The sequence below is a fragment of the Apium graveolens genome, chromosome 8 (assembly GCF_009905375.1).
Source record: "Apium graveolens cultivar Ventura chromosome 8, ASM990537v1, whole genome shotgun sequence".
NCBI classification, from domain to species: Eukaryota; Viridiplantae; Streptophyta; class Magnoliopsida; order Apiales; family Apiaceae; genus Apium; species Apium graveolens.
In genome coordinates, this window is record NC_133654.1 from 39,123,691 (window position 1) to 39,150,656 (window position 26,966).

Here is a 26,966-nt window from a genome sequence, read left to right on the forward strand (position 1 = left end):
TTCTAAACCCCCTTTCCCCTTGGTTCCATAAAACCCATTACATAATAAAGGACCTACGTCCACCGTAGATATAACGTACCTTCGGAGTTCGTAAGTCAAAATATCTGCAAACCACGAGCGACAAGAGGTTATAACCGAAAGCTCAATTTTCGTAGGCCGTGGGCCCCACATCTCAATTTTATCCTCTAAACATTACACGTGTCATTCACCAGGGTACCATGTCACACTCTTCATTTCTCATTGTCTACCACGTGTTGAATAACCTATAACAATCACTCCTACTGACATAGGGGACAGCCGGCTAATTATAGGGGATAAAAAGGAAAACCAAAGGAAAAAAAGAGATAGACACAACAAGACAACTAAAAAATATACACTCCCTACGGACCAAACACATAAACCATAAACACACAATCAGGAATGATGCACACACATGGGTGAGAAGAACACCTTTTGTTTAAATTAAGAAAAGATTTATACGTCTTCGGAGTTTACTAAAATACAGTCATCACATCAGATTGAAGTTGTAAGAAGTTTAGGGAGAATAAAAAACTAACTGTTGTTCAGTGTTTTTGTTGTTTGTCTAACAGCTCTCATTGTTCTGTGTAGATTTAGAATTTAGACTTTTTCTAATGTGAAATTTATACTACATGATAAGATTTACTGTTCAAAGATATTCATTGTTCTAAAATTTGGATTATGCGGAGAATTACTCGGGTGAGAACTCGGGGTCTTTCCTCTTTCCAAATCAGTCCGGAGAAATTGGGTCAACATGGGATATCGGAAAAATCAATAATATGCGGGGACTTTCGCTCAAAACCGTTTTTTTACCAAAAAAACTTAAAATAATAATTAATTGTAGTGTTAAATATTTTTTTAATTTTTTTTAAAAATATTAGATTCGAACTTTGCCAAAATATAAATATATTAGATTCTAATACTTGTATTATAAAGTTTTTGACATTAATCTGAGCAGTTGACATTTCATTTGCCATTTGAAGTTTGTCATGTTACAGAACAATTTATTTGGCCAAAGAAATTTTGTCAGATTTATTTGGTAATCCTATATGTATAGAAACTTATAACACATCTAATTTTAACACCGAGTCTCGTATTAATCCGAGTTAGTGTTATGCGCGACCCTAATTGATTTTCAATTTTTGGAACTCTTTTTATAATGTTATGCGAGACCCTACCGAGTCTCGTATTAATCCGGGATTATGTTTGTAATGTTTTTATTTTTTAGTGGAGAATTATCTTTCATTAATTTACACATTTCTTTCCTTGTGTTTCAACTATAGTAAAGCCAAACAAAGGTATTTAGGTAGCAGAGAGGCCTTAACTCCTGGCCTTCATCCATAGTTGTTAACACGTGTCCTAGCCAACTAGTGGTAAAAAATGGGTAGACGTCTGACCTGTATTCATTTTTAGTAGGTAGGCGACGCATAAGAGCACCTCAGCGGCTAGACGACGTCTAAATCCGTACAAATCCGCCTAAGTACATCTAATTTTATTTAATAATTTGTAGGAAGAATTCGTGTACCAACTAGAATTCGCGAAATTTGATTTAATTTTCTCTTTTTAGGCCTGTTTCAGTTTCTGAAGTGCTTCCTCAAGGTCGTATATATCATAAAACATACGGTTGTCAAATGAATGTCAATGATATGGAGATTGTGTAGTCTGTCATGAAGAATGCTGGCTATAATGAAATTGTGGAGGCCCCAGAGAGTGTAGAGATAATTTTTATCCATACTTGTGATATCCAGACAATGCTGAACAAAAGGTGTGGCACATGCTTAATTATTTTTGGTTTTTGAAGAGGCACTGGAAGAGCAATGTTGCTACTGGGCGATCAGAATCATTATGTCCTCCAAAAGTGGTTGTTTTGGGATGTATGGTTGAAAGGTTAAAAGAAAAGATTTTAGATGCAGAGAAGATGGTGGATGTAGTATGTGGACCTGATGCATATCGTGATTTGCCATGACTTCTGGAAGAGGTAGATTATGGTCAGAAAGGGATTAATACACTTCTTTCTCTTGAAGAAACTTATGCCGATATTAATCCTGTCCGTATCTCAAAGAATTCAGTAACTGCTTTTGTCTCTGTGATGAGAGGTTGCAATAATATGTGCTCTTTCTGCATTGTTCCCTTCACCAGAGGCAGAGAGAGGTCTCGTCCTGTAGAATCTATTGTGAAAGAGGCGGTAGAGCTTTGGAAAGGAGTGAAAGAGGTAACAATTCTTGGCCAGAATGTGAATAGCTACAATGACGCATCTGTAGTAGAAGATGCTGAACCAGGAACCAATTGGAAATTAAGTGAAGGGTTTTCCACCATATCAAAGGTGAAGAAAATGGGCTTGCGCTTTGCTGATCTTCTAGAAAGACTTTCGACGGAATATCCAGAGATGCGATTCAGATACACACCCCCTCATCCTAAATTTGCTCTATGGTATGCAAGATAGATATAATATCTGTAAAAACATACATCTGCCAGCACAAACAGGAAGCAGTACAGTACTTGAGAGAATGCGTCGGGGATACACACGAGAAGCATACTTGGATCTTGTTCAGAAGATTCGCAATATCATTCCTGATGTTGGTCTGAGCAGTGATTTCATAACCGGTAAGTGTCTATTTAGGATGTTTTTTCTGATGCTGTAGAATATATATGTAACATAAGCTCCACACACATCTCGAAAGCAATGAACTCCTATCATCTTTGACTGTGACTTCATACTTTTCCCTTTATATTTTTGTGGCAGAGAACTTTCTTTTATTATTTTCTTGTAAACTTTCTCATTTGTGGCTGAAGAGCTCAAATCTTTTACAGGCTTTTGCGGTGAAAGACATGAGGAACACAGACACACACTAAGCCTTGTTAAGGCTGTTAGTTATGATATGGCATATATCTTCGCATATAGCATGAGAGAGAAAACTCATGCTCACAGAAACTATGAGGATGATGTCCCTAATGATGTAAAGCAAAGGAAGCTAACAGAACTCATTGATACTTTCCGCGAGAGTACATGCAAGTGTTTTGACTCTCAAATTGGTACTATGCAACTTATGCTGGTGGAAGGTCCCAACAAGAGAGCTTCCAACACAAAGCTCATTGGGAAAAGTGATAGGGGACACGGAGTAATATTTACTAAGATGCCAATCCCAGGTCGGATTGATATTAACAAGAAGCGAGATCCAGGAATTGGTGATTATTTGGAAATTTCTATACAGAAGTCTACGAGGGCATCACTCTTTGGTGAAGCACTTGCTATAACTAACACTACGGAAAAACAGGGCAAAACCGACCGCCAGAAATTGACGGTTTTAAGGAAAAATAGTCGGTTAAAGACTTAAAACTGACGATATAGTGTGGTCAGTTTAACACTGGTCGGTTATGATATATGGTCGGGTTTAATAGTCATAACCGACCATACACGTGGATGGTTATGTGTCCTTTCCCTGAACCAATAAGTGGGGTCATTTTGTACACGTATCACCACGTGTGCACACATGATGCCATGTCATCTGCTCAAAACCGACCACCAGTTGTCGGTTATGTGTTCTTTTTAAATGTTGACTGAAACTTATAACCGACCGTGGTCAAAATGTGCACAATGGTCGGTTTAAAACCAGAATCCAACTTAACTAGACATAACCAACCACCCTGTCAAGAACATAGTCGGTTTTACGAAGAAGATGGTCGATTATGTCTATAAACGGTCGGTTTTTTGGGAATTGTAATGGTAAAAAATGGTCGGTTATGTCTTCTGTCGATCGGTTTTGAAGCTAAATTTTTTTTAAAAAAAAGGCAGGTTTTCTGCAGTCCCATACCAAACCAATTCAAATCAATCCAAATCAACAAAACACCAATTCTCTACACATCCAAATCAACAAAACACCAATTCTCAATTCAACACAATCAATACATCAAATCAAATAAAATACTCAATACGATAAAACACTAATATATATAATGTCATAACCATAATATATTCATTCAAACAAAATACTAATTCCGACAACCGGAGCATCAAACCGCAACGTAGCTTTAAAACCAACACAATAAAGTATCGCACTACAAACATATCATCATCCCATAAATGACAAACTTTTAAATTCCGACAAAAAAACTTCGGACGATTCACAGTCTTTATCTTCCTGCCCACCATCCCCACCATCATCATCAACGTCCTCATCATCCGTCACCTCGTCCTAGAATGTATAATCTTTGTCATCTTCCAAAGCACGCCGATTGTTTTTCTATATGCACAATTATAAACTAATTATAAAAAAGAAACAAATTATTTGCAAATGAGAACAAATATTTAAACAACACAAATTAGTTTATACCTCAGCAATACAAGTTTCGGTTTTCTGGATGATGTCTTCAACCAAACTCCCAACAATGTGTACAATCTCACCACCAATTAGGTTATTCCATTGCACTATTTGTTGGATCGGAGGATGGATTCGAGGCCTCAAGGGCGGTACAAGCAAATGTGGCTATCTTCTCATCGGATAGTTGGCGAGCAAACCGACTTGGATTAACACGAATCTCTATAAGCATGTTTATCACGATGGCAAGATAGATCTTGTCGGGGATAGCTTCACGTTATCTAGGAGCGGATGAGGTTGAGCCGGCTTCATTCCGGGTGGAATCTCGGTAGCGCGTAGCTAATGTAGGCAAAATATCAGTGGCTCGAGCATTGGGGAATCCAACAACATAATTTTTCTTTGGCTTTTTACCTTCGGGGACCCCAAATGCTTCCATCCACCAATCTCATGGGTCATCTCTATCACCCATTTGTGTCACCTCCACAGGCATACGCTCAAGAATAGCGGCATTCGTTCCTACACAATTTTCAAGTTTTATTGGAACAATTAAATCTATATAAACAAAAATAAAAATGAGAATGCACACTTAATTAAATCTATAAAAATAAAAATAAAAATGAGAATGCATGTTCCTACGCAATTTTCAAGTTTTATTGGAACAATTAAATCTATAAAAATAAAAATAAAATGAGAATGCACACTTAATTCTATTTAAAAAAATGAGAATACATATGTAGACTTAAAAACAAATTCATTACCGCAATACGCATGGCAGCCGGAGTAGTATATACGGGATTTTCCGGATCCGATCCAACTCTCATATGACACTTATCCCAAACCTCAAGTCTCGTCGGTTTCTTCTTATTTTTATTTGTCATTACCTTTCAACATATTAAACAACTTATATTAGCACGTACTTAATTGGCATAATTAAATGAAATAAATGTGTGTGTGTGTGTGTGTGGGTGTCTGAAAAAATGTCATTACCTCTCGCATTTTGTGAAATGACCGAGCACCGGCACTATGTAATCTTTCAACTTGTTGCCGGTTAGCGGATCCAACCGACGACCTATGTAAGTGCCCTTCATTTGTCTCCCAATACTTTAAAAGATCCTTCCAAAAAGCAACGGACCAATAAGGCGGCTTTAAAGATTCCTTTGAAATGCCCTCTTCTCTTGCTTTTCTGTCAACTCTTTTTTTTAACTCATTCAACATCCTTTTGTTTGCACCTTGATGTGATCTTCAACAATTTTTCGGGCTTTTGAACGGCTTTGCCCCTTAAGATGTCTATAATATTTCTAAAAATTGCAACAAATATTAAGGATAAATGCATCATAACATCAAGAAACAAATGCAAACAAAAAAAGGGTTTTAAACTTACTTGAAACTCTAAAACCCTTGCATTTAACCAACCGGGATTATGTTCTTCAATGTCGGTAAAAGTATAATGCCCAATAGGCCACTTCTCCCGAATCATGCTTAACAAAGTCTTTTTAGCGGTATCATTTTCAATACCATATACAAACAAAGCGATGAACATAATCTAATGCACTTAAGAATACAACAATATGTAGAAATAATGCAATTTAAAAACTTATTTAAGACTTACTGTCCATCGGAGATATCAATGCGGTATGGCTTCAATGGCGGTTTTTCTCCATAGATGTCACGTAAATGTGATCGAATCGCCTTCCTCGCCATTCTCGTTCCTCGTTAGGTGTCATGTGTCTAGTCGGATCATTCGGGTCCGAATCTGAATCCGTCGGCTCATCACGCAAACTCAATTTCCCGATCTTTTTCTTTCCTCTACCATAGCCCTTAGTGCCCTTTCCATTGCCCTTAGAAGTGCCTTTTCCACCATTACCCTTGAAAGCTTTTCCCTTTCCCTTATCTTTTTCTTTTTCAACTTCCTTCCCCTTCCCTTTCCTCGCCATCGCAAACAACACCGTTGTAATCATGATCATAGGTAGCATCCAAGTAAAAAGATCCTAAAATGAAAAATATAAGAATATATTAGCACAAATATACGAACATACAAATCGATGACAAAAATGCATATAAAATGTATGCACTAAATCAAATAAATTGACTTGCATATAAAAATGTATCCAACAATTACATAAATTAAACCATACCATCAAATAAACTTAATTTCACTATTTATTCAATAAATTGAAGTTTGAAAACTCATATATTAACTTCGATTACAAACCTCGATTACGAAATCACATCACATAAAAATGCATAGGAAATTATTCAACATTTTCACAATTTATCCAAAAATTACATAAATTAAACCATATCATCAAATAAACTTAATTTCACTATTTATTCAATAAATTAAAGCTTCAAAACTCATACATTAACTTCAATTACAAACCTCAATTACGAAATGAAATTATGAAAGCGTAAACATATATACAAACATATTACAAGGGCGTAAATATACATCACACACACATACGTATATTCAAAAAATTAAAGCTATAAAACTCACGTAATTAAGGTACAATTATAAATTTTGAGTACGAAATAAAATTACGTGAGCCGAAAGAGAAAACCCCTAAAAATCTGCCCTAAAAACAGATTTATACTTATACATATCTCAACAAACCGATGAAAAAACCCAGATTTTTACTTATACGTATATTCAACAAACCGACCAAAACCGACGAATATTTTTCATGCAAAAACTTATCAAAACTGAAAATTACGATTTGAACTTCGATTTGAAGTTCATTTTGAACTTTGATTCTTAATTTACCCACACAAAAAACATATATATAACCTCGAATCTTATATATAAATATATATATATACTTACATTGAGTGAGAAATAGAGAGGAGATTTTGAGTGAGAAGCCCGGGTTCGTCGTTGATTGTATGCCATTGTTCTTCAGTTCGGAGATTTTGAGTGAGAAATTGAGAAAATAGATTTTGAGAAGAAATAGATAAAAGAAAATGAAAAGTTTTTTTATTTATACCACGCTTAAAACTGACTGTCGTGTCGGTCGGTTATGAGGTTGAAATGTGTGTAGCATGCAAAACGACGTCGTTGCTGTTAAAGGTAGGGTTTTTAATTTTTCATAAAAAAAATCTTCCTAAAATAGTGTCGGTTTTAGTACATGGTGGTCGGTTTTAAGTAACCCTAGAAACCCTAATGGTCGGTTATGACTAACCCTAGAAACCCATAAATTCAAAAAAAACTTTAAAAAACATGATTAATATTATTTAAATAGCCTAATATTTGGTACATTTGTTCGCTTTCATTATGTCTGTCCATCTATACGGTTTAATCTTGTGTAATTTACAATTTTAAATATATATTTATTTATTTCAAATTTTTAAGTAAATTTGCTAAATTTTTTTTTTTGCTAAATTAAGTATATATCAACAGAAAGAAACGACACAAAAGGGATCAACCCTATGCTCTATGACAGGCCATAGAGAAAACTATCTCTAGCCAATCTAAAAAGAGAAAGATTGGAGAAAGAAAGTAATAAAAAACCCTACTACAAGCTAATACAGTGAATGAAATCTGGCCTAATATCTAGAATCTTAGAAAACCAAGCTGAGGTATTAAGTCTCGCCACAAAATCCTTTCTGATTCCAGTTAACAGCTTTCCAGGACCAAAAATGCCGGAGTCATGGGCTCGAGCACTACGCTCACGCCAAATATGATAGCAGAAAATTTGAGCACAACAAAGAGCCAAGGTGCTCTTAACTTTATCCGGGAGCTCTAGCAGGAAGGTGATGAAACTGTTCCAGGACTCCTCGTGAATATCAATACCGAATGGAGACATAAGATTGCGAAGGATCCAACTGCTATAAGGGCAATGAAGAAAAATATGGGAGGTTGTTTCTCGGCCACAGATGCACAGGAAGCATTGCTGAGAAGTCACCAGACCGAATCTATGAAGGCGAGCTAGAGTTTGGAGTCTGCCATGGCAAGCAACCCATTGGTGATGGGCATAACGGTTAACACGAAGTTTATGCCAAACTCCTGCGTGCCAAGGAACCAAATCTGCTGTAAAACGCAAAGAATTCCAGATATCCCAAGTTTTGGCCTTCGAAGCATCAATGCCATTCCATAACAAAACATCAGGCCCTGCATACAAAGTTGGGTGATCAAAATTTGAAAGCCAGTGCACCAATATTGGATCTAAGTGATGAGTTCGAGTGTTTGCTGTCGGGAGAGACCACACCCCATTACAAATAATAGCATCAAGATTGTCACTATGATTTAAACCACTCTGGGAAATAATTGGAGAGAACACAGTTGATGTTAAACAAGAATGCTGCCACCAAGGATCGAACCAAATAGAGATAGAAGAACCATTTCCAATTTTGTAAGACACAAAACGCATAGCCAAAGGACGAAACTTTAGCACTTTTTTCCAAATCCATGAACAATCTGAAGGTAATTTAGTTGTCCAAAATTTTTTGCCTTTGAGAACAGTTTTGTTCACCCAGGAAGCCCACAGAGTGGATGACTTCGTGATAACCTTCAACAAATGATAAATGATCTGAGATTTGTTCCATTCACGCATATTTCTCAAGCCAAGACCTCCCTCCTCTCTGGGAAGGCACACAGTTTATCATGAAATTTTTGCACCACCTTTGTGGTTAATATTTCCACGCCATAAGAACCTGGTGAGAAGGGATTGAATATTTGCATGAATGGTAGCTGGAAGGATGAAATGATTACACCAGAAAGCCTGGATAGCACAGATAACCGATTTGAGAAGCAAAGTTCTCCCAGCCAAAGACAGCAGCAACGAAGTCCATGAGTTCAGCCTGGTCGTGATTTTGTTAATGAGAGGCATGCAGTCATTAACACAGAGTTGACCTGTGATTAAGGGGACCCCATGAAAATGAACTGGAAAATTGCCTCGAGGGATAACAAGAGTATCAAACCAAGTAGTAAAAACATATATGTACTCGTTAAAATAATCTAATTTTTTGTGTCTAAGCATATTTTGACATGAAGTTAACATTCGTACGGTTTGATCATTTAAAATTTATTTTAAAATTATGATGAGTACATCGAATGTTAAGTTCAACTTATTCTGTCTACTGGATGGCGGCATACTAATTGAAGTTATTATTTCACGCTATTTTACTTATTATATTATTTAAATAGCCTAATATTTGATATATTTGTTCATTTTCATTGCGTCTGTCCATCCATACGGTTCGATCTTGTGTAATTTATAATTTTAAATTTATATTTATTTATTTATTTCACATTTTTAAGTAAATTTGCTAACTTACTTATAAAAACGTATTTGTACTCGTTAAAAAATATATTTTTTTGTGTCTAAGCATATTTTGACATGAAGTTAACATCCGTACGGTTTGATCGTTAAAAATTTATTTCAAAATTGACTGTTGACTGACACGGATAAAACCGACCGAAGTCAAACAGGCACTTTGGTCGGTTATAAGTCAGAAGACACGTAAATTCTTTATAACTGACCGTTTGTTTAAGAAGACAGCCGATTTTACGAAGAATGTTGTAATAACTCAAATTTTTGAGACTTTGTAAAAACGTTTAATGAATATTAATCCTGACATATAGGGAAAATTTTATAGCCCACACTATATTGTGCATAAGAAAATGAGTTTCGAAGTTGATATTATGATTATACGTACCAAATGAGTGTATGTAAACGCTATTAGTTTTCGAAGAGAACAAACTTTGAAAAACGACCATATTTGCGAATCATCGAGGATTACGGGAATCACAATATAATTACGAATTAAAACCCTATGGATTTATATCCAAGGACAATACTTCAAAATATAAAGGATAAATACGAAAGGATTTACGCCGCGAACTGTTTATGAGAAATTATTACGAAAACGTTTAAACAATCGAACAAACGCGTAAACGATTAAATAAACGTATCACACTAACTAACCATGGTAGAAAAGTAACCATGTTTACTTTATCAAATAGTAAGCTAAGGTTATAGAAATGATCATCTAAGGCTAAAAAATAGTAAGCTAAAGACTAAACTACTAGCTTAGCTTGTAATCTAGAAAGGCTAGCAAGATTTGTCCAAGGATTTGTCAACATAAATCTATTTTAGGTTATATACTAGAGAATATAAAAGCATATATCACAAACATTATTCAAGAAGCACCCAAGAAGCAACACAAAAACTCTCTCGCTCTCTCCCACAACCTTCTTCATTCGGCCCTAGCAAGAAACAAGGAGAAATCAAATTCAAAACTTCAAGATCTAGCCATAAATAAATTCCCCCATTAATTCTCAAGCTTCATACACCCTACACTAAGGTAAGATAAATTTTTAAGCTCATTTTATAAAGATTTGATGGTTGAAATAAATTCAAGAAGAGTGAATAGTAACTCTTCTTTGGTTTCTTCATTTTAATGGTTGTTTTAGGTTCCAAAAGCCCTACCAAGCACTCCCAAGACTTCACCATCATCAAGAACACATATCAAGCTCTCAATAAAGTTATAAATCTTTGACCCATCCTTACTTAAGATTTAAGTTCAAGAATCTTTTAGAACATAGCTGTCAACCTATTTTTGGTGAATGTATTGTTGTAATCTTGATGTTTAGTTAAGTAGATTTAAGGTTGATGGTTGTTGCCTAAAGAACATGATGTTCTTAAGAGGATTTGGTGTGGTGATGATGATATGATGGTTGTAGGTGGTAGTATAAAGATTTAAGGCGTAAACGAAACTCGAATCGTAACCGTAATCTCGCTAAAACGAACAAAATGTAACATTAAGTTTCTGCAGAAAGTCCCAAAGATATAAACTGTAGTTTATTAAAAAAACAACATTTATTATGATATAACATGTTATAAGGATCTTTTAGGTGCTTGAATCGCTTGATTCCGATTTACGGATCAAAAGTTATGGATGTTTTACTAAAAGTGATTTACGCGACAAAAACTGCTACGAATTACGAAATTTGGAAATAAAAATGATCGACTTAAAAATGTTCATAAATCAAGAAATTTTTACAGAGAGTATTAAATAGAGTTCCTTAACTTCTATAAATATTTCAATTGAAAATAATGATTTCTCAATTTTATAAAAATATCGGAGACAAGGCCACACGATTAGAAAACCGTAGAATCCATAAGCGGAGCCGACGATAAAAATGAAAACGGATATAAGGTAATTCGAAAAAGAAAGCGACCGTAATATAAATAAGTACTTAAAGAAATAATAAGGGTAATATAAGTGAGGGGATGCATAATAAGTAGCATATGAGTGCGAGTCGCCGTAAAGTAGAACGGGACCTAACAAAACGATTTATGTTTATGGTGATAGATTTCCGAGCGGAACCTAGAGCATCCTCCACCTCGAGATACCCAGTCAAGTTTACAAACCCAACTCCATTTACTGTTCTGTTGTGAAAGAGTTGTTTTATTATCATTGCATAAATACCATGATTTCCATGATACTAAGTAATTGAGTTTTCGCATAATGTAGCGATGTTGTACGATACGTATATGTCATAAAATGTTTAACTCCGCCACAAGCGTGACGTATAATTATAAGACCGAGAGTCGGTCGGGATTTTAAAATAAAAACCCGGGAATTATTCTGGTGATATTTATAGGACGATTGAAGTCCATAGTAGTTATATTTCAAGGGACTCAACGTCCACTTACGAAACATTAAATACCTTGAACTTTTATTAAAACAATTTCCAAAGATCGTATTCCCTCAACTATATTTTATTATTCGAATAATAAATATTAATTAACTATTCATTTATTATGGGAGAAGTATTTTCCAACGATTATCTACTTCAAACCCGATTAAATATTAAAGATTATTAAATTACTTAAACATAAATCGGTTGAGGAATATTATTTCAATGTTCCTTTAAAGTATAATTATTCGAGGTTTAATTATTTAATGATTAATATTTAATTATTAATTATTTATTAAATGATTTATTTATGATTTAAAAATCATAATACCTGATTTAAAATACTTTCTGATTTTTGGAAAATCATTCGAATAATTTCAGATCGTCGGAGAATATTATATCGACTTATTTTAAATAATTTGATTATGGTTTCAAAAAAAACTCCCCCTTATTTAATACATGTGTTGACAACGGTCAACTCACATCCTTAGTACTTCCTCCGAAAATTCTCGGAAGTACATATATATACGTACAAATCAAAGTATACCTATCAACAAGCAATATGCTTGGGGAACAATATAAGTTCCAGATATATGATGGGATTCTTACAAGGACAAGGAGGGGTAGACTCCAGTACTTCATGAACTGGGGAGACTACCAATTTACTACTACATGAGAAGGTATCTTATATACTGATGAACATGCGGAGTATGCGTACCTGAGAGAGATGGACGCAAAACTGTGTCTTGAGAGGGATAGACACGAAGTGTGTACCTGAGAGGGATGGACACAGAAAAGGCCCAAATGCGGCCAGGGTGATAACCAATAATAAAAATGGAATCGTCCGTCTACTAGTAGAAAAGGTTACTATTTCCATAGTACGACTGATCATCATATGTGGTGGCTCCAGTGAATGTCCTATTCTTCCAATTGGAATTGTGATGCAATACCGTAACCCAAGGCTAGGTGCTGGGTTTTCCATTAAGGTATTCGTAGGATAATAAATCCATTAAAGAATTATTTTCAAAAGAAAGTGTGTATCACCAAGGAACACTATTTTTGAATAAAACCTAATTATCATATATGACATTTTTACTTGAGTTTATCATACAGTCATTTCATACTGTACATTATTATGCTGGGCATTATAGCTCACACTTGTTTTCTTAAATTGACACAACACAACAGTGAATCAAGATTCCTATCATGAGACTCACGGCCAGGAAACGGGTAGGAAACGGCCAGCTATTCCGTAGGATGTTTGGTGTTGTACCACAGGTAGACCTAATAAGCTGGATTGGTTTTCAGTTATTTTTAGTCCGGCTTATTTACATGTATGACTTATGTAAGATAATGAATAAGAAACAAATATTTGGCCGACAGACTAGCCTTACTTAAAGGTTATTTCCCCGGTAAGACTTAATTACTTTTGGGTTGTAATAATTATCACTTTGTGGATTGATTTACTCTGGTAATGAATGGTTCATTTCCAAGACAATAACCTATAACTGTGTGTGTGTTATAAGTGTGGGGTCGTAAAAGTGTGAGTATTTACATATTGTGATACGAGGTAAATATTATATAGTATTCAAGATGACATAGCCTCCTAGATCCTTGACCCCGGATTTTGGGGCGCCACAGAAATGGTATTAGAGCCTTGGGTTATCAAATCTTGGAAACGATAGGATATAAAATATGTAGACATAAGAATAATAAATAATTAATTAGAGCTCAAGTCGAGTTCATCGCCAGGCTACATGGCTAGTCTTGACAGTTTACCCTCGAGGGAATTTCGACTCTAAGTTAGTAACACCTTGCCTATTGTGTCAGGTACCAGTGGAGCCTATGGGGGAGGTTGACCCTGTTGATGATATTATGGCCCCTGAGCGTGACCCTACTCCTGAGCCGGAGGACCCACCCATTGATAACTCAGATGATGATCCTACTGAGGATGCCCCGAAGGAGGAGACTGACCTTCCTGTCATCATAGCTGATGACAATGAGGTGCCCCAGGGAGATGGCATGGGCTAGAGGGATATAGAGATGTACCATCTCCCGACTGTTCGCTCTTCTACACCACACCCAGGGATGTAGAGCCCTTTGCCCTTTACAGATGATGACGAGGAGGATGGGATGGATGCACAGACCTATGAGGCGTATGACATATCCTCTAGCGACCCTGACTCACCTCTACCACCCCCGGCGGCCATACATGTAGATGTACACGATTGGATAGTGGCTCAGCTTAACGCTGAGCTCACCACGACATCTACCCGCATTGTAGAGCTACGACAGGCGCTGACAGCTGAGAGAGCCATCAAGCTAGGATATCCAGGGGACTTCAGAGCTGCTTCCCCAGCCATAGCCCACAGGGAGATCGATGGGATCGAGCTCCGTACCCGGGTTCAGATGAGGATGACGGTTGACGTAGAGCTGATGTTGGCAGGAGCGATGAGGAGGGTGCGAGACCTCACACGCAGCGACAGTGACTGAGGGACGAGTGACTATTTATGGACCTTGTAAAGGGCTGGGTGACTTGTCACCAATTTTGTTAGAATAACTAGTAGTAGATAGAATTCCTAGCCCTTCAGGGTACCCGGTTATGTATTTGCATTCCAGTATTCAGGACAGGTGATGATGTTTTATAATTAGGTCATGTATGAACTCGGATAGTTGTTTTATCCCCAAGATATAATTGAGAGACCCTATGGTATATTTCTAGCAGTTATTAAGAAATTGATTTCCATAATATTGCTCTTGTTAAAAATATGCTAGATAATAAATGACATGCTTACCTATGGATAAATTAACCCAATTGTAAAAATATTTGCAACTATATTGACAAAAATTTCATTATCAGAACGATGCCACCCCGTAGAAGAGGAACCAGGGCACAGCCCGCAGAATCTGTTAACCAACAACGGAATGGACCTGACCACATAGTGAATGAGGAGAGTGAAGAAGATCTAGACTATAATGAGTATGACGAGGGAGAGTATGTAGAAGAAGAGGCTGAGGATACCCATCAGGGAGGGAATCCCATGAATGAGTTTATGGAACTTTTAAGGGTAAATCTGAACCAACAGCCCATTCCACCACAACCGCATGTTGCCCAATAGACTATGGCCACTGCCTTCAGGGCGTTCAAATCCCTCAAACCCCCAGAGTTTCTAGGATCTGCCGACCCCGTTGAGGCACGGGCCTGGCTCAAGGAAATAGAAAAGTCCTTCGAGATACTAGGTGTGGAAGAATGACACAAGACCATTTTTACTTCTTACATGCTAAAAGGAGAAGCAAATTACTGGTGGGAGTCCAAACAAAACCTCGAGACTTATACTGTGATTCCATGGGATAGATTTACCCGATTGTTCTTAGACAAGTACTTCCCTAGGTTTATGGAAACTCAGATGGAGATTAAGTTTCTGGAGTTGAAACAAGATAATATAACTATGGCAGAATATGAGGCCAAGTTTACTGAATTATCACGATTTGTGCCTGAGTTTGTGAGTACCGAAGAGAAGAAAGCGCGAAAGTTTCAGCTTGGTCTGAAACAGTGGATCCAGAACCGAGTGGAAGTACTAGAGCTGACAGATTACGCTACCTTAGTGTAGAAAGCCTCGATTATTGAAGCTGGCAGTGAGCAAAGTTTGAAGGAAAAGGAAAATAAAAAAAGGAATATAGGGAGTCAAGGAGGAGGAGGAACCAGGAACAGGAGCCTCCCAAGCAGGTTCATTAGGGGAGTGGTGTCCCAACCTGCGAGAGGCCCCGGATTTAAAAAGGCCACAAGTGAGAGTGTTGGACAGGGCAGCGGACAATCTAGGGCAACATTTCATAGCCAACATCACGCCCCAATACTGGAGTGTCAAACATATAGAAGAAGACACCTTGGAGTGTGCAGCCAGGTGAGAGCCCCTCTGAAATGCTATAAGTGTGACCAAACCAGACACCTTGCCAACAACTACAACCAACCCAACGTGACGTGTTTCCAATATAGGAAGGTAGGGCACATAAGGAAGGATTGCCCGAAATTGAAGCCCCTGTCCTTAGGGATGAGCAGAGCTGCATCCAACCGGCCCCCAGCTGCTAGGACCTTCAACATGACCGTTCAGGATGCTGTCCGGAACACTGACACGATAGCAGGTACCCTTCTGTTAAATTCCAAATATGCAAATATCCTATTTGATTTAGGAGCAACCAAGTCATATATATCTCAAGATTTTGCTAAAAAGTTAAAACTTAACGTCATACCCTTACATGAGATATTACAAGTGGAAATAGCAAACAAAGAAATAATTCATGTAAATCAAGTACACCCTAAATGCAAGCTGAAATTAGAAGGAAAAGTCTTCGAGGTTGACTTAATCCCATTTGCATTAGGAGAATTTATGTAATCTTAGGAATGGATTGGTTATCCAGTAATGGAGCGCAAATAGATTGTGAGCGGAAGAGGGTGAACATAAGAGTGCAAAATGGAAAGGAGGTAGTGTTTAAAGGTCAACGACAGACCCATAAATTTCTGACCATGCTAGAGGCAAAGAGATTGTTAAAGAAAGGTAACGAGGTCTATATGGCTTATATGCTGGATACTAAGAAGGAAGTTCCCAACATACAGGACATACCCATAGTGAATGAATTCGAGGATGTGTTTCCAGAGAACTTACCAGGATTGCCACCTGACAGAGAAATAGAATTCGCTATAGAATTAGCACCATGGACGGCACCAATGTCCAAAGCCCCTTATAGAATAGCCCCAGTTAAAATGAAGGAACTAGCTTCTCAACTGCAAGAGTTATTAGATAATGGGATGATAAGACCCAGTGTGTCGCCATGGGGAGCGCCAGTACTGTTCGTAAAGAAAAAGGACAGTAGTATGAGATTATGCATAGACTACCGAGAGTTGAATAAGCTGACTATTAAGAATAGGTACCCTCTCCCTAGGATTGATGACCTATTCAACCAACTCAAGGGTGTTGTACACTTCTCCAAAATAGATTTGAGAACAGGATATCACCAGTTGAAAATCAAACCTGAGGATATACCAAAGACTGCTTTTCGCACTAGGTATGGACACTATGAGTTCTTAGTCATGTTTGGATTAACCAATGCACCCGTAGCCTTTATGGATTTGATGAATAGAGTATTCAAAAAGTACCTAGATATATGTGTGATAGTTTTTATAGATGATATTCTAATCTACTCAAAGACAGAGCAAGAATATGCAGAACATTTAAGGATAGTCTTAGAATTCTTGAGGAACGAGAAATTATTGTTATTCCCTAACAATACAACAAGAATTACAGAAGGGGGGTTGAATGTAATTCTGGCTTCTTTTTGAGATTTATGAAAAATGGTTCTAACTCAATAATATATATGTGTTTGATTTGCAAAGTGCGGAATGAAAGAATTATATAAATCAAAACACAAGTAATAAAAACACAAGTCTTTAAAAGTTTTTGGTGGATTTGAATGTATCCACCAGAGATATATATATATATATATATCAAGAGAACCCTGTGAAGCTTGAATAGCTCACAGCTGCTTTACAAGTGAACAAACAAACTACAGAGAAATTCTACATAATACAACTTACAAATGTTTCTCTTCTAAAAATATATTTGCTTAGTATTTGTTGTTGTTTGTTCTACTTGCTACACTTGGTTTATATATCACCAAGTTTACATAGAATAAGACAAGATAATAAAACAAAACCTATCAAGTCTAACTCCATGTTGCTTCACTACTCTATTCCAGCATCTTTGAATATCTTCATAATAGCATGGAAATGGTAATGCTTCTTTGTTCTCAAAATCCTGCTAAATAGGCTGTCACGTTCCTTTTGCAAACACTCGACGCATGTGACTGTGTTGTCACTGTCAACAAATATTTGAATTGATCATCCGTCGGGTACATGTTTGTTATCCATCGGGTAGCCTTGTTGATCATCCGTCGGGTAGCTTTGTTGATCATCCGTCGGGTAGCCATTTATCACTTGACTTCATTTCATTTGTGCAAAATTACAAGACATATTATATTTATATTTAATCAACCTATTCTGCACATCTACTAGTAGTCTACATGATTCATAAGCTACAATAGAATCTTATACAAAGTTGTTAGCAGAAATGTGCTACATAACTTATTGTTACATAAGCTACTCACCCGGTGGATATCAATTAGTCATCCGTCGGGACTATATTGAATCATCTGTCGGTACTATAATTGATCATCCGTCGGGTGCTACAAAATTTACTAAGTTAAATCTACTAAGGTGTTTTGTTTAGCTTATCATCAAGTACACAACATATTCCTAACAATCTCCCCCAATTTATGTCTACTAGAATTGTAGCCATAAATTAAGAGAAACTTGATGATAACAAAACATCCTAAAGATACAGATTGAAAAATAGTAGATAAAACTAATAAGTGTTGCAAATTGCTGAAAGTTGAACAATGCAAAGTACACAAAGAAATTGCTCACAATTGTTATCAAGATGTTCCACTAGTCTGAGCAGATAGATCTATTTTCTTGATTGTCTGGATTTCTTCCCAAGCTTTCTGTTATTTTCTTCAATTTGATTCTGGAGTTGTCTGTGGAATTCAAGTTCATCAGCTTCTGAGAGATCTAGCATTTCCTGCAATTCCAAAAGAGTCTCATTGCTAGAGATACTCAATTGGTCCTCCAATCTGAAGAATCTTTTAACTCCTTTTTCATCCTTGAATTCCATCAGCCAATAGGGCCTTAGATGCACTCTTTTTCCTCTAAAGGGAATCAATAGAGTTTTTGGAAGTGCGTCTTTGGCTCTAGTACTCCTTAGTTCCTCAATCCTTTTTAGAACCATTCTTCTTGAAGTCACATTGTATCCACAGTTCTTTTTGAAGGATGAGTAGACTTTAATCAGAACAGATTGGCTTTTTTGGAGAATCCTGTGAAGTGGCCATATGAACTCTCTTCCTCCCTTATATTTGAATACCAGCCTTTCAGGAAGATGTCTGGGAGCATCAATTCCTCTAACTTCTTCTAATTCATCTAAGTAAAGGTTTATGTCAGAAAACTCCTTGATGTCACAGATGAACAGCATGTCTCCCTTATTGACTGTAGGCTAAGCTTTGATTGAGGTCTTGGATTTGAGAATCATAGGCTTCACTTTCTTTCTAGCTCTAGTCTTTGTCTTCTTTGTCTTGAGGATGGGTAAATTAGGCTCAGGAATTGGTAGACTATCCCAGTCTACTGGCTCATCCTTAGGAATAATTGGTTCACCATGAATATTTCTTGTTGGATCAACCACTTTGAATTCTTCAAATACCACTGAGGGTTTTGATGTCTGAGTTGTAGTAGTAGGCTTTTTGGGAAACTGGTCTTCCAATTCCTCATCATTAAAGTTCACTTTCCTCTTGGAATGGAGTTTATATCTAAATCTTCTTTTCTGCTGTAATTCTTCTTGCATTTTCAGATCCTTAGGTTCAGTAATTACAGTTGGTTGTACAGGAAGTTCTGTTGTGGTTTTTACAGTTTAAAGCTTGGCCAAGACAGTAGCTTGTTCTTTCTTTTGCTTTTGCTTCTTAGCATCCAAAGCAGCTTGCTTCTTTTCTAGCCTGATTCTTTCTTTCTCTTCCTTCTTAGCTTTCACAAATAGTGGGTGTCCAACTACCACACAAATCTCCTTACCATTTCTATAAATTTTGGTAATTCTTCTTTTCAATGTTGAATCAGTTGGATCCTTGTAGAATGCAATAGACCTACCCAGCAACTTCTTCTCATCAGGTTTGGGTGTCTCATACACGGTGTCCATGGGATTCTTGTCTGAAAACTTAGGATAGTTCCATTTGGCCTTCATGATGAGATCCTTCTTTGGAGATTTGATATAGGAAGTTTGACCTATTTCCATATAGTTCATGCTTATCTCATTCACAGAAATTTTCATGACTTTGGAATGATGATTGAAGACTTTGTCTAGCTTTTGAATTGGCCCAAAATTTTATTGAATATCTGTATCTATTTTTCTCCATTTTTCTTTTATTTCCTTCTCTAGATCTGTAACATCAAGCATCTTGGGATTTGATTTCAACTCAAGCTTTTCAGCTGCTCTTTGGATTAGATCAATGTTATCCAAAACTGGTGGCTTTGGGAAAGCAATTGTTGGCACAATCACTTTGCTGACTTCTATGTTTAGCACTTTTTACTCCCCCTCACTTCTTGATTCCCCTTGACTGAATAAAACAATTGAGCTTGCTTTCTCCCCCTTAGAAGAGGTTTCTTTCTCCCCCTTTTTGTTATCAGCAAGTTGAGTAGAAGAAAGGATTTGTGCTACCACTAGCCTTTGAAGTAAGTCTGTTTGTTGTGCCTGATGTAGATGTATAGCTGTTAGAGAGGCTTCTATTGTTGTCATTCTTTTCTCCAAGAAATCCACCTTGGTGGCAAGATCAGTGTTCTTCCTTAATTGTCTTTTGATATCAAGCATTGTAGCTTCTGGAAGTTTTGCATCTAATCTATCAGCTATATCCTTCTTCACTTGAGTGATTTCTGTTTTGATAGAAGTGATATCCTGATTGTGTTGAAAGCCTGGGATTTGTTGTAGTTGGAGAGAAGCAAGATGTGCTTGCAGAAGCTTCTTGGTGCTAGAATTTTTGGATGATTGAAGAGCAGACTGTGTTTGACTGATAAGTTGGATGTGTGTGGTCTTGAAATGATGTTCATCACATTTCTTTGAGAAGGCCCATGATGGCATGCCTGATCTGGAACTAGGGCCTACTGCTCCCCTATGTTCAATGGCTCTTCTTCACTTTCTTCATCCTCACCACCAAAGAAATCTTCTGAACCACCAGTCTCATAGTCAATAGCACCAGCTGTAGAGGGCAGAGCTATGATTGCATCCTTTGCTCTTTGCATAGACTGTGTGGTGTGTACCAAATTTAGCATTCTTTCTGCATTGTTATTGCCATGTCTAGCTAGAAGTTGATATGCTGGAATAGGGTGAGTAACTGTCTCAGCATCCAAGGAGGTAGAATCTATAACAACTTGACTTTGCTGAGATAGTCCCTCCCTATTTGTATCATGGACATTCATTAACTCACTTGCAATGACATCCACCCTTATTTCTCATGTACTTGCATTTCTCTCATTATCTCTCTTTTCTTGCATCAAGGTCTCATCTTGGCTCCCCACCCTCACACCCTCACCTTCACCATCTAAGGTGGGACTCCTCTCACTCACTTTTGCCAGTCCTGAAGAAATGGACTGCATTTGATCACTCTTTTCCTCTCCTTTTTCCTGGGAGCAACCCAGACTCTCACTCAAATCACTCCCTTCCCTCAGTCCTAAGATTGATTGCACTACTACTAAGTCTTCTGCACTTGTAAGAACTGAAGAAATATAAAGTTGTTCAGAGACACCCGACGGATGAGGAATATCCATCGGGTTAGCAGTTTGACTATCCGATGAATGACTGCTGTTAAGCTTATCCGTCGGGATACAATCACTACTCGACGGATGATGAATATCCATCGGAATAGAAGAAATAATTGAGTTTGGAGTGGAGACTATTGTAGACTCTGTGCAGATTGATGAAAATTTTGACACAGATGTATCAACAATCTCAGAAAGAAAAGGCAAGTAAGCCAACAAATCATCTAAAAGATGATGCTCACTTGTTTGGATTTTTGGTTTTTCCAAGAGAGTTAAAGATGGAGAATTTGGAAGTGATGTGTTTATCATGTCAATATCCAATGAGTGTGTGGGAGAATTTGGTGTATCAGGTGCTTCAATTATAAGAGAGTTTGGTTGTGACTCCACATTTATTGGAGCCACATCAACCTGACTTTGAGATGGTGCATTGACTGGGTCTTTAGCACCAGTTTGCACAGTGTGTGATCCCTGTGCATCCCCCAAGGGTTTTTGGTTTCTTCTTTCTGGTATAAGTTTGGGGTCAGCTTGTGTCCCTTACCCTCTTTGTCTGTGCTCTTGGCTAAGAGTTTTGTTCAATAGTCACATCCTTTTAGGAGGATGCAACTAGTAATGAGCTTAAATCCTTTTTAAGCACTGTAGTTTGTTGAGAAAATGCAGTGTGGCTAGGCTGGGAAACACTCACCTCTCCAACCTTATCCTTAGGGCTTCTTTGACTTTCACCCTGTCCCTCACCTTTCTTGCCCACCTTCACACTCCCCTCTTTAGGTTTGGTAGATTTTACAACTGATTTCTTTTGAAAGAAATCAGAGGGGGCTTTCTCAGCTTTGGATTTAGGAACTTTTGTTGGTTTGGTAGCTTGGGTAGACAATTGTTGGGTCATTGACATAGTTGCCATAGCTATACTAGAAAGCAAAGAAATTTGTGAGGTTGGAAGAGTGGAGACAAAAGAAATTACCTCACTTATCTGAGGTCCCTCCATTACTGGAAAGTAGTATAAGGGAACCTCCTTGTGGTTTGCTCTGTTTAAATCTGTAATGATCCTTCTTTCTTGAACCCAACAATTTAACTTGTTGGTTGGGTTCTCAATCACACTTTTTTCAATAAGATGGTTAGCAAGCATCATAAAGAATCTAGCATAATAGACACTTTTACCTCTCTTATTGATCTCTCCTAACTTAAAGCCTAACTCAAACAAAACCAAATCACTGAAATTAAAGTACTTATCAGTAACTAGCATGTAATGCATCTTAAGCATAGAAATGTTTATAGAGTCAAAGTTACTAATTTTACCAGAAAACACCTTAGTTACCACATCACACAGATAACTCGATTATTTCCTAAGACCCAACCTCCTAATTTTACTTAATTTAGAAGTAGTGAGTGCATAGCCCATGGAATTAAGCATATTAATAATGTCAGTGTCTGTGTGTGGAGCAGTTACAGTATTATCAGGAATCTTGAAGCATGCTTTAACAATATCACTATTTATGCAAAATTGCTTACCTTTCAGAGTGAATGTGATGGTCTTGCCTGTCGAGTTGTACACTGCAGTTGTCCATATCTCTTCAACAACCTCACAGTAAATGGTGGGTGATTCCAGTATGGCATAGTTGAGTTTACAGTTCTTCACAAAATCCATCATTTTGTGATAGTCACTAGACTGTTGAATCTTCTTGTTCACCAAAGTTGTGAAGTTGTTTTTTTCATGGATATAACCGGTTTGAGACATGATTTTCACTACAGGCGCCATTGTTAGAGATTTGGAATTTGCAGAGAGAGAGTTTGCTTGTGAGAAGAAAAAAATTAGAGCAATTAAATCTTGAGAATGATAAAAGAAATGAATAAAAGTGAATTTGCTTTTATACTATCTCAGAAAATAACTGTCAAAATAATAAAGTAAAATAAAGTAACCAATAAAAATTGCCCAAAATAGTCGTTTAAAAATAAATAAACTGTAAACATTCTGTCATTTATCCGTCGTGTCATGCTTACAAGCTGTAAGTATGCTCGATGGATAATGTTCAGGAAATTAACGGCTAGGATTGAGATAATTCGACGGGTGAGGATAAATCAGTTATCCGTCGAGTTATAAAATATTCCAGAAAAATAATTGATTTTATTAACAAATTGTATTCCGACGGATGATCAAACTCGATGGATAATGATCATCCGTCGGGATGTAAATTTTGACTTAGCCAAAATTTCATCCAAAACAGAAAAATCAATTAAATTTATGGCTACATAACCACTTGCAGAAAATATCTGAAATAATTCAAGAGAGATTGAGCATACCTAATTCACTTACCAACCTTGAAAAGGTGGATTCATCAAGTGGCTTGGTAAATATATCTGCAAGTTGCTTTTCACTTGGAACAAAATGAAGTTCCACAGTACCATTCATCACATGTTCTCTTATGAAGTGGTACTTGATGTCTATGTGCTTTGTTCATGAATGTTGTACTGGATTTTCAGTGATGGCAATTACACTTGTGTTATCACAGAAAATAGGAATCCTATCCACTTGTAGACCATAGTCCAACAATTGTTTTTTCGGCCACAAAATATGTGCACAGCAACTACCAGCAGCAATGTATTCAGCTTCAGCTGTAGAAGTAGAAACTGAATTTTGCTTTTTACTGTACCAGGACACAAGCTTGTTTCCTAGAAATTGACAGGTTCCAGTTGTACTTTTCCTGTCTATTTTACAACCTGCATAATCTGTATCTGAATAACCAGAATCTCTAGGATACCAAATGCCAAGTTTTGGTGCTCCCTTGAGATATCTGAAAATTCTCTTAATAGCTACTAAATGATATTCTCTAGGATCAGCCAGAAATCTAGCACAAAGATAAGTAGTAAACATTATATCTGGCCTACTAGCTGTTAGGTACAGAAGTGAGCCAACCATGCCCCTATAACTTGAAATATCCACAGACTTTTTAGTAGTGTTTAATTCAAGCTTAGTTGTAGTGGTCGTGGGAGTTTTTGTCTGAAAACTTAGGATAGTTCAATTTTTCCTTCATGATGAGATCCTTCTTTGGAGATTTGATACAGGAAGTTTGACCTCTTTCCAGATAGTTCATGCTTATCTCATTCACAGAAATTTTCATGACTTTGGAATGATGATTGAAGACTTTGTCTGGCTTTTGAATAGGCCCAAACTTTTGTTGAATATCTGCTCTGATACCAATTGTTATTCCTTAACAATACAACAAGAATTACAGAAGGGGGGTTGAATGTAATTCTGGTTTCTTTTTTAGATTTATGAAAAATGGTTCTAACTCAATAATATATATGTGTTTGATTTGCAAAGTGCGGAATGAAAGAATTATATAAATCAAAACACAAGTAATAAAAATACAAGTCTTTAAAACTTTTTGGTGGATTTGAATGTATCCACCAGAGATATATATATATATCAAGAGAACCCTGTGAAGCTTGAATAGCTCACAGCTGCTTTACAAGTGAACAAACAAACTACCGAGAAATTCTACAGAATACAGCTTACAAATGTTTCTCTTCTAAAAATGTGTTTTCTTAGTTATTTGTTGTTGTTTTTTCTACTTGCTACACTTGGTTTATATATCACCAAGTTTACATAGAATAAAACAAGATAATAAAACAAAACCTATCAAGTCTAACTCCATGTTGCTTCACTACTCTATTCCAGTATCTTTGAATATCTTCATAATAGCATGGAAATGGTAATGCTTTTTTATTCTCAAAATCCTGCCAAATAGGCTGCCACATTCCTTTTGCAAACACTCGACGCATGTGACTATGTTGTCACTGTCAACAGATATTTGAATTGATCATTCGTCGGGTACATGCTTGTTATCCATCGGGTAGCCTTGTTGATCATCCGTCGGGTAGCTTTGTTGATCATCCGTCGGGTAACCATTTATCACTTGACTCCATTTTATTTGTGCAGAATTACAAGACATCTTATATTTACATTTAATCAACCTATTATGCACATCTACTAGTAGTCTACATGATTTATAAACTACTACAGGATCTTATACAAAGTTGTTTGCAGAAATGTGCTACATGACTTATTGTTACATAAGCTACTCACTCGGTGGATATCAATTAGTCATCCGCCAGGACTATATTGAATCATCCATCGGGATTCTAATTGATCATCCGTCGGGTGCTACAAAATTCACTAAGTTAAATCTACTAAGGTGTTTTGTTTAGCTTATCATCAAGTACACAACATATTCCTAACAATTATATGCCAAGTTCTCGAAATGCGAGTTTTGGTTAAGGGAAGTTCAGTTCTTAGGGCATGTTGTGAGTAACAAAGGAGTTTTATTTGACCCCGCCAAGATAGAGGCGGTATCCAACTGGGAAAGACCGACCACCCCAACAGAGGTTAGGAGTTTTGTGGGTTTAGCAGGATATTACCGGAGATTCGTGCAGGACTTTGCTAAGATAGCCGGCCCACTGACTAGACTTACCCGGAAAACGGAAAATTTTGTATGGACAGAGAAATGTGAGGAAAGCTTTCAGGAACTAAAAAAGAGACCGGTGTCAGCACCAGTGCTCGCTCTTCCCGATGGAAAGGGAGAGTTTGTGATATACAGTGATGCATCGCATAAAGGACTAGGATGTGTGCTTATGCAGTACGGAAAGGTTATCGCATATGCCTCTCGACAATTGAAGGAGTATGAGATCAGATACCCAACACACGGTCTAGAATTAGCAGCCATAGTGTTTGCCCTGAAAATTTGGAGGCACTACTTGTACGGTGAGAAATGTGAGATTTACACAGACCATAAGAGCCTCAAATATATTTTTACTCAAAAAGAACTAAACATGAGACAGAGGAGGTGGTTAGAGTTGATTAAGGACTACGACTGTGAAATTTTGTATCACCCGGGTAAAGCCAATGTGGTGGCTGACGCCCTCAGTAGGAAGAAAAGACTCAAAATGATAATGACATCTGAGGAGTTAGTTAAAGAATTTGAGAAGATGAAAATTGACGTAAGAATGACCGGTAGAGGAACAGAAGGATTATTTGAGATTAAACTAGTACTGGAACTGGCTAAAAAGATACGAGTGTGTCAGGAAAAGAAGATGAGTGAAGAAAGGGGAACATTGACCGGTGAGGAAGTCAGATGCGAGAAAGATGAGAAAGGGATCATGAGGTATGCATCATGAATTTGGATTCCAAATGTGCAAGAGTTAAAGGATGAGTTCTTGCACAAAGGGCACAGCTCCAGATATTCAATCCACCCAGGAAGTACGAAAATGTACTGTGACCTTAAGGAATATTATTGGTGGCCGAACATGAAAAGAGAAGTAGCAGAGTGGGTCAACAAGTGCTTGACATGCCAGAGAGTGTAGGCTGAATATCAGTGACCGAGTGGACTATTACGGCCCCTGGATATTCCATAATGGAAATGGGAGCATATAGCCATGGATTTTGTGAAAGGCCTACCAAGAACGAAAACCAATCACGATGCCATATGGGTTATCATAGATAGACTGACCAAATCCGTGCACTTCCTACCAATCAACGAAAGGTACACCGTAGACAAGCTGGTGGATATCTACTTGAAAGAAATCGCAGTGAGACACA

General features: G+C 37.2%; 1 protein-coding gene and 1 pseudogene across 1 annotated transcript; one reads left to right on the forward strand and one right to left on the reverse strand.

The window, feature by feature from the left end:
• Positions 1 to 1,398: 1,398 nt before the first annotated feature.
• LOC141679504 (CDK5RAP1-like protein) lies at positions 1,399 to 3,522 on the forward strand (annotated as a pseudogene).
• A 4,324-nt stretch (positions 3,523 to 7,846) lies between these two features.
• On the reverse strand, positions 7,847 to 8,884 carry LOC141679505 (uncharacterized). The gene has a single exon (XM_074485990.1). The coding sequence runs from the start codon at positions 8,882 to 8,884 to the stop codon at positions 7,847 to 7,849; it is 1,038 nt and encodes a 345-aa protein (XP_074342091.1).
• Between the last annotated feature and the right edge of the window lie 18,082 nt (positions 8,885 to 26,966).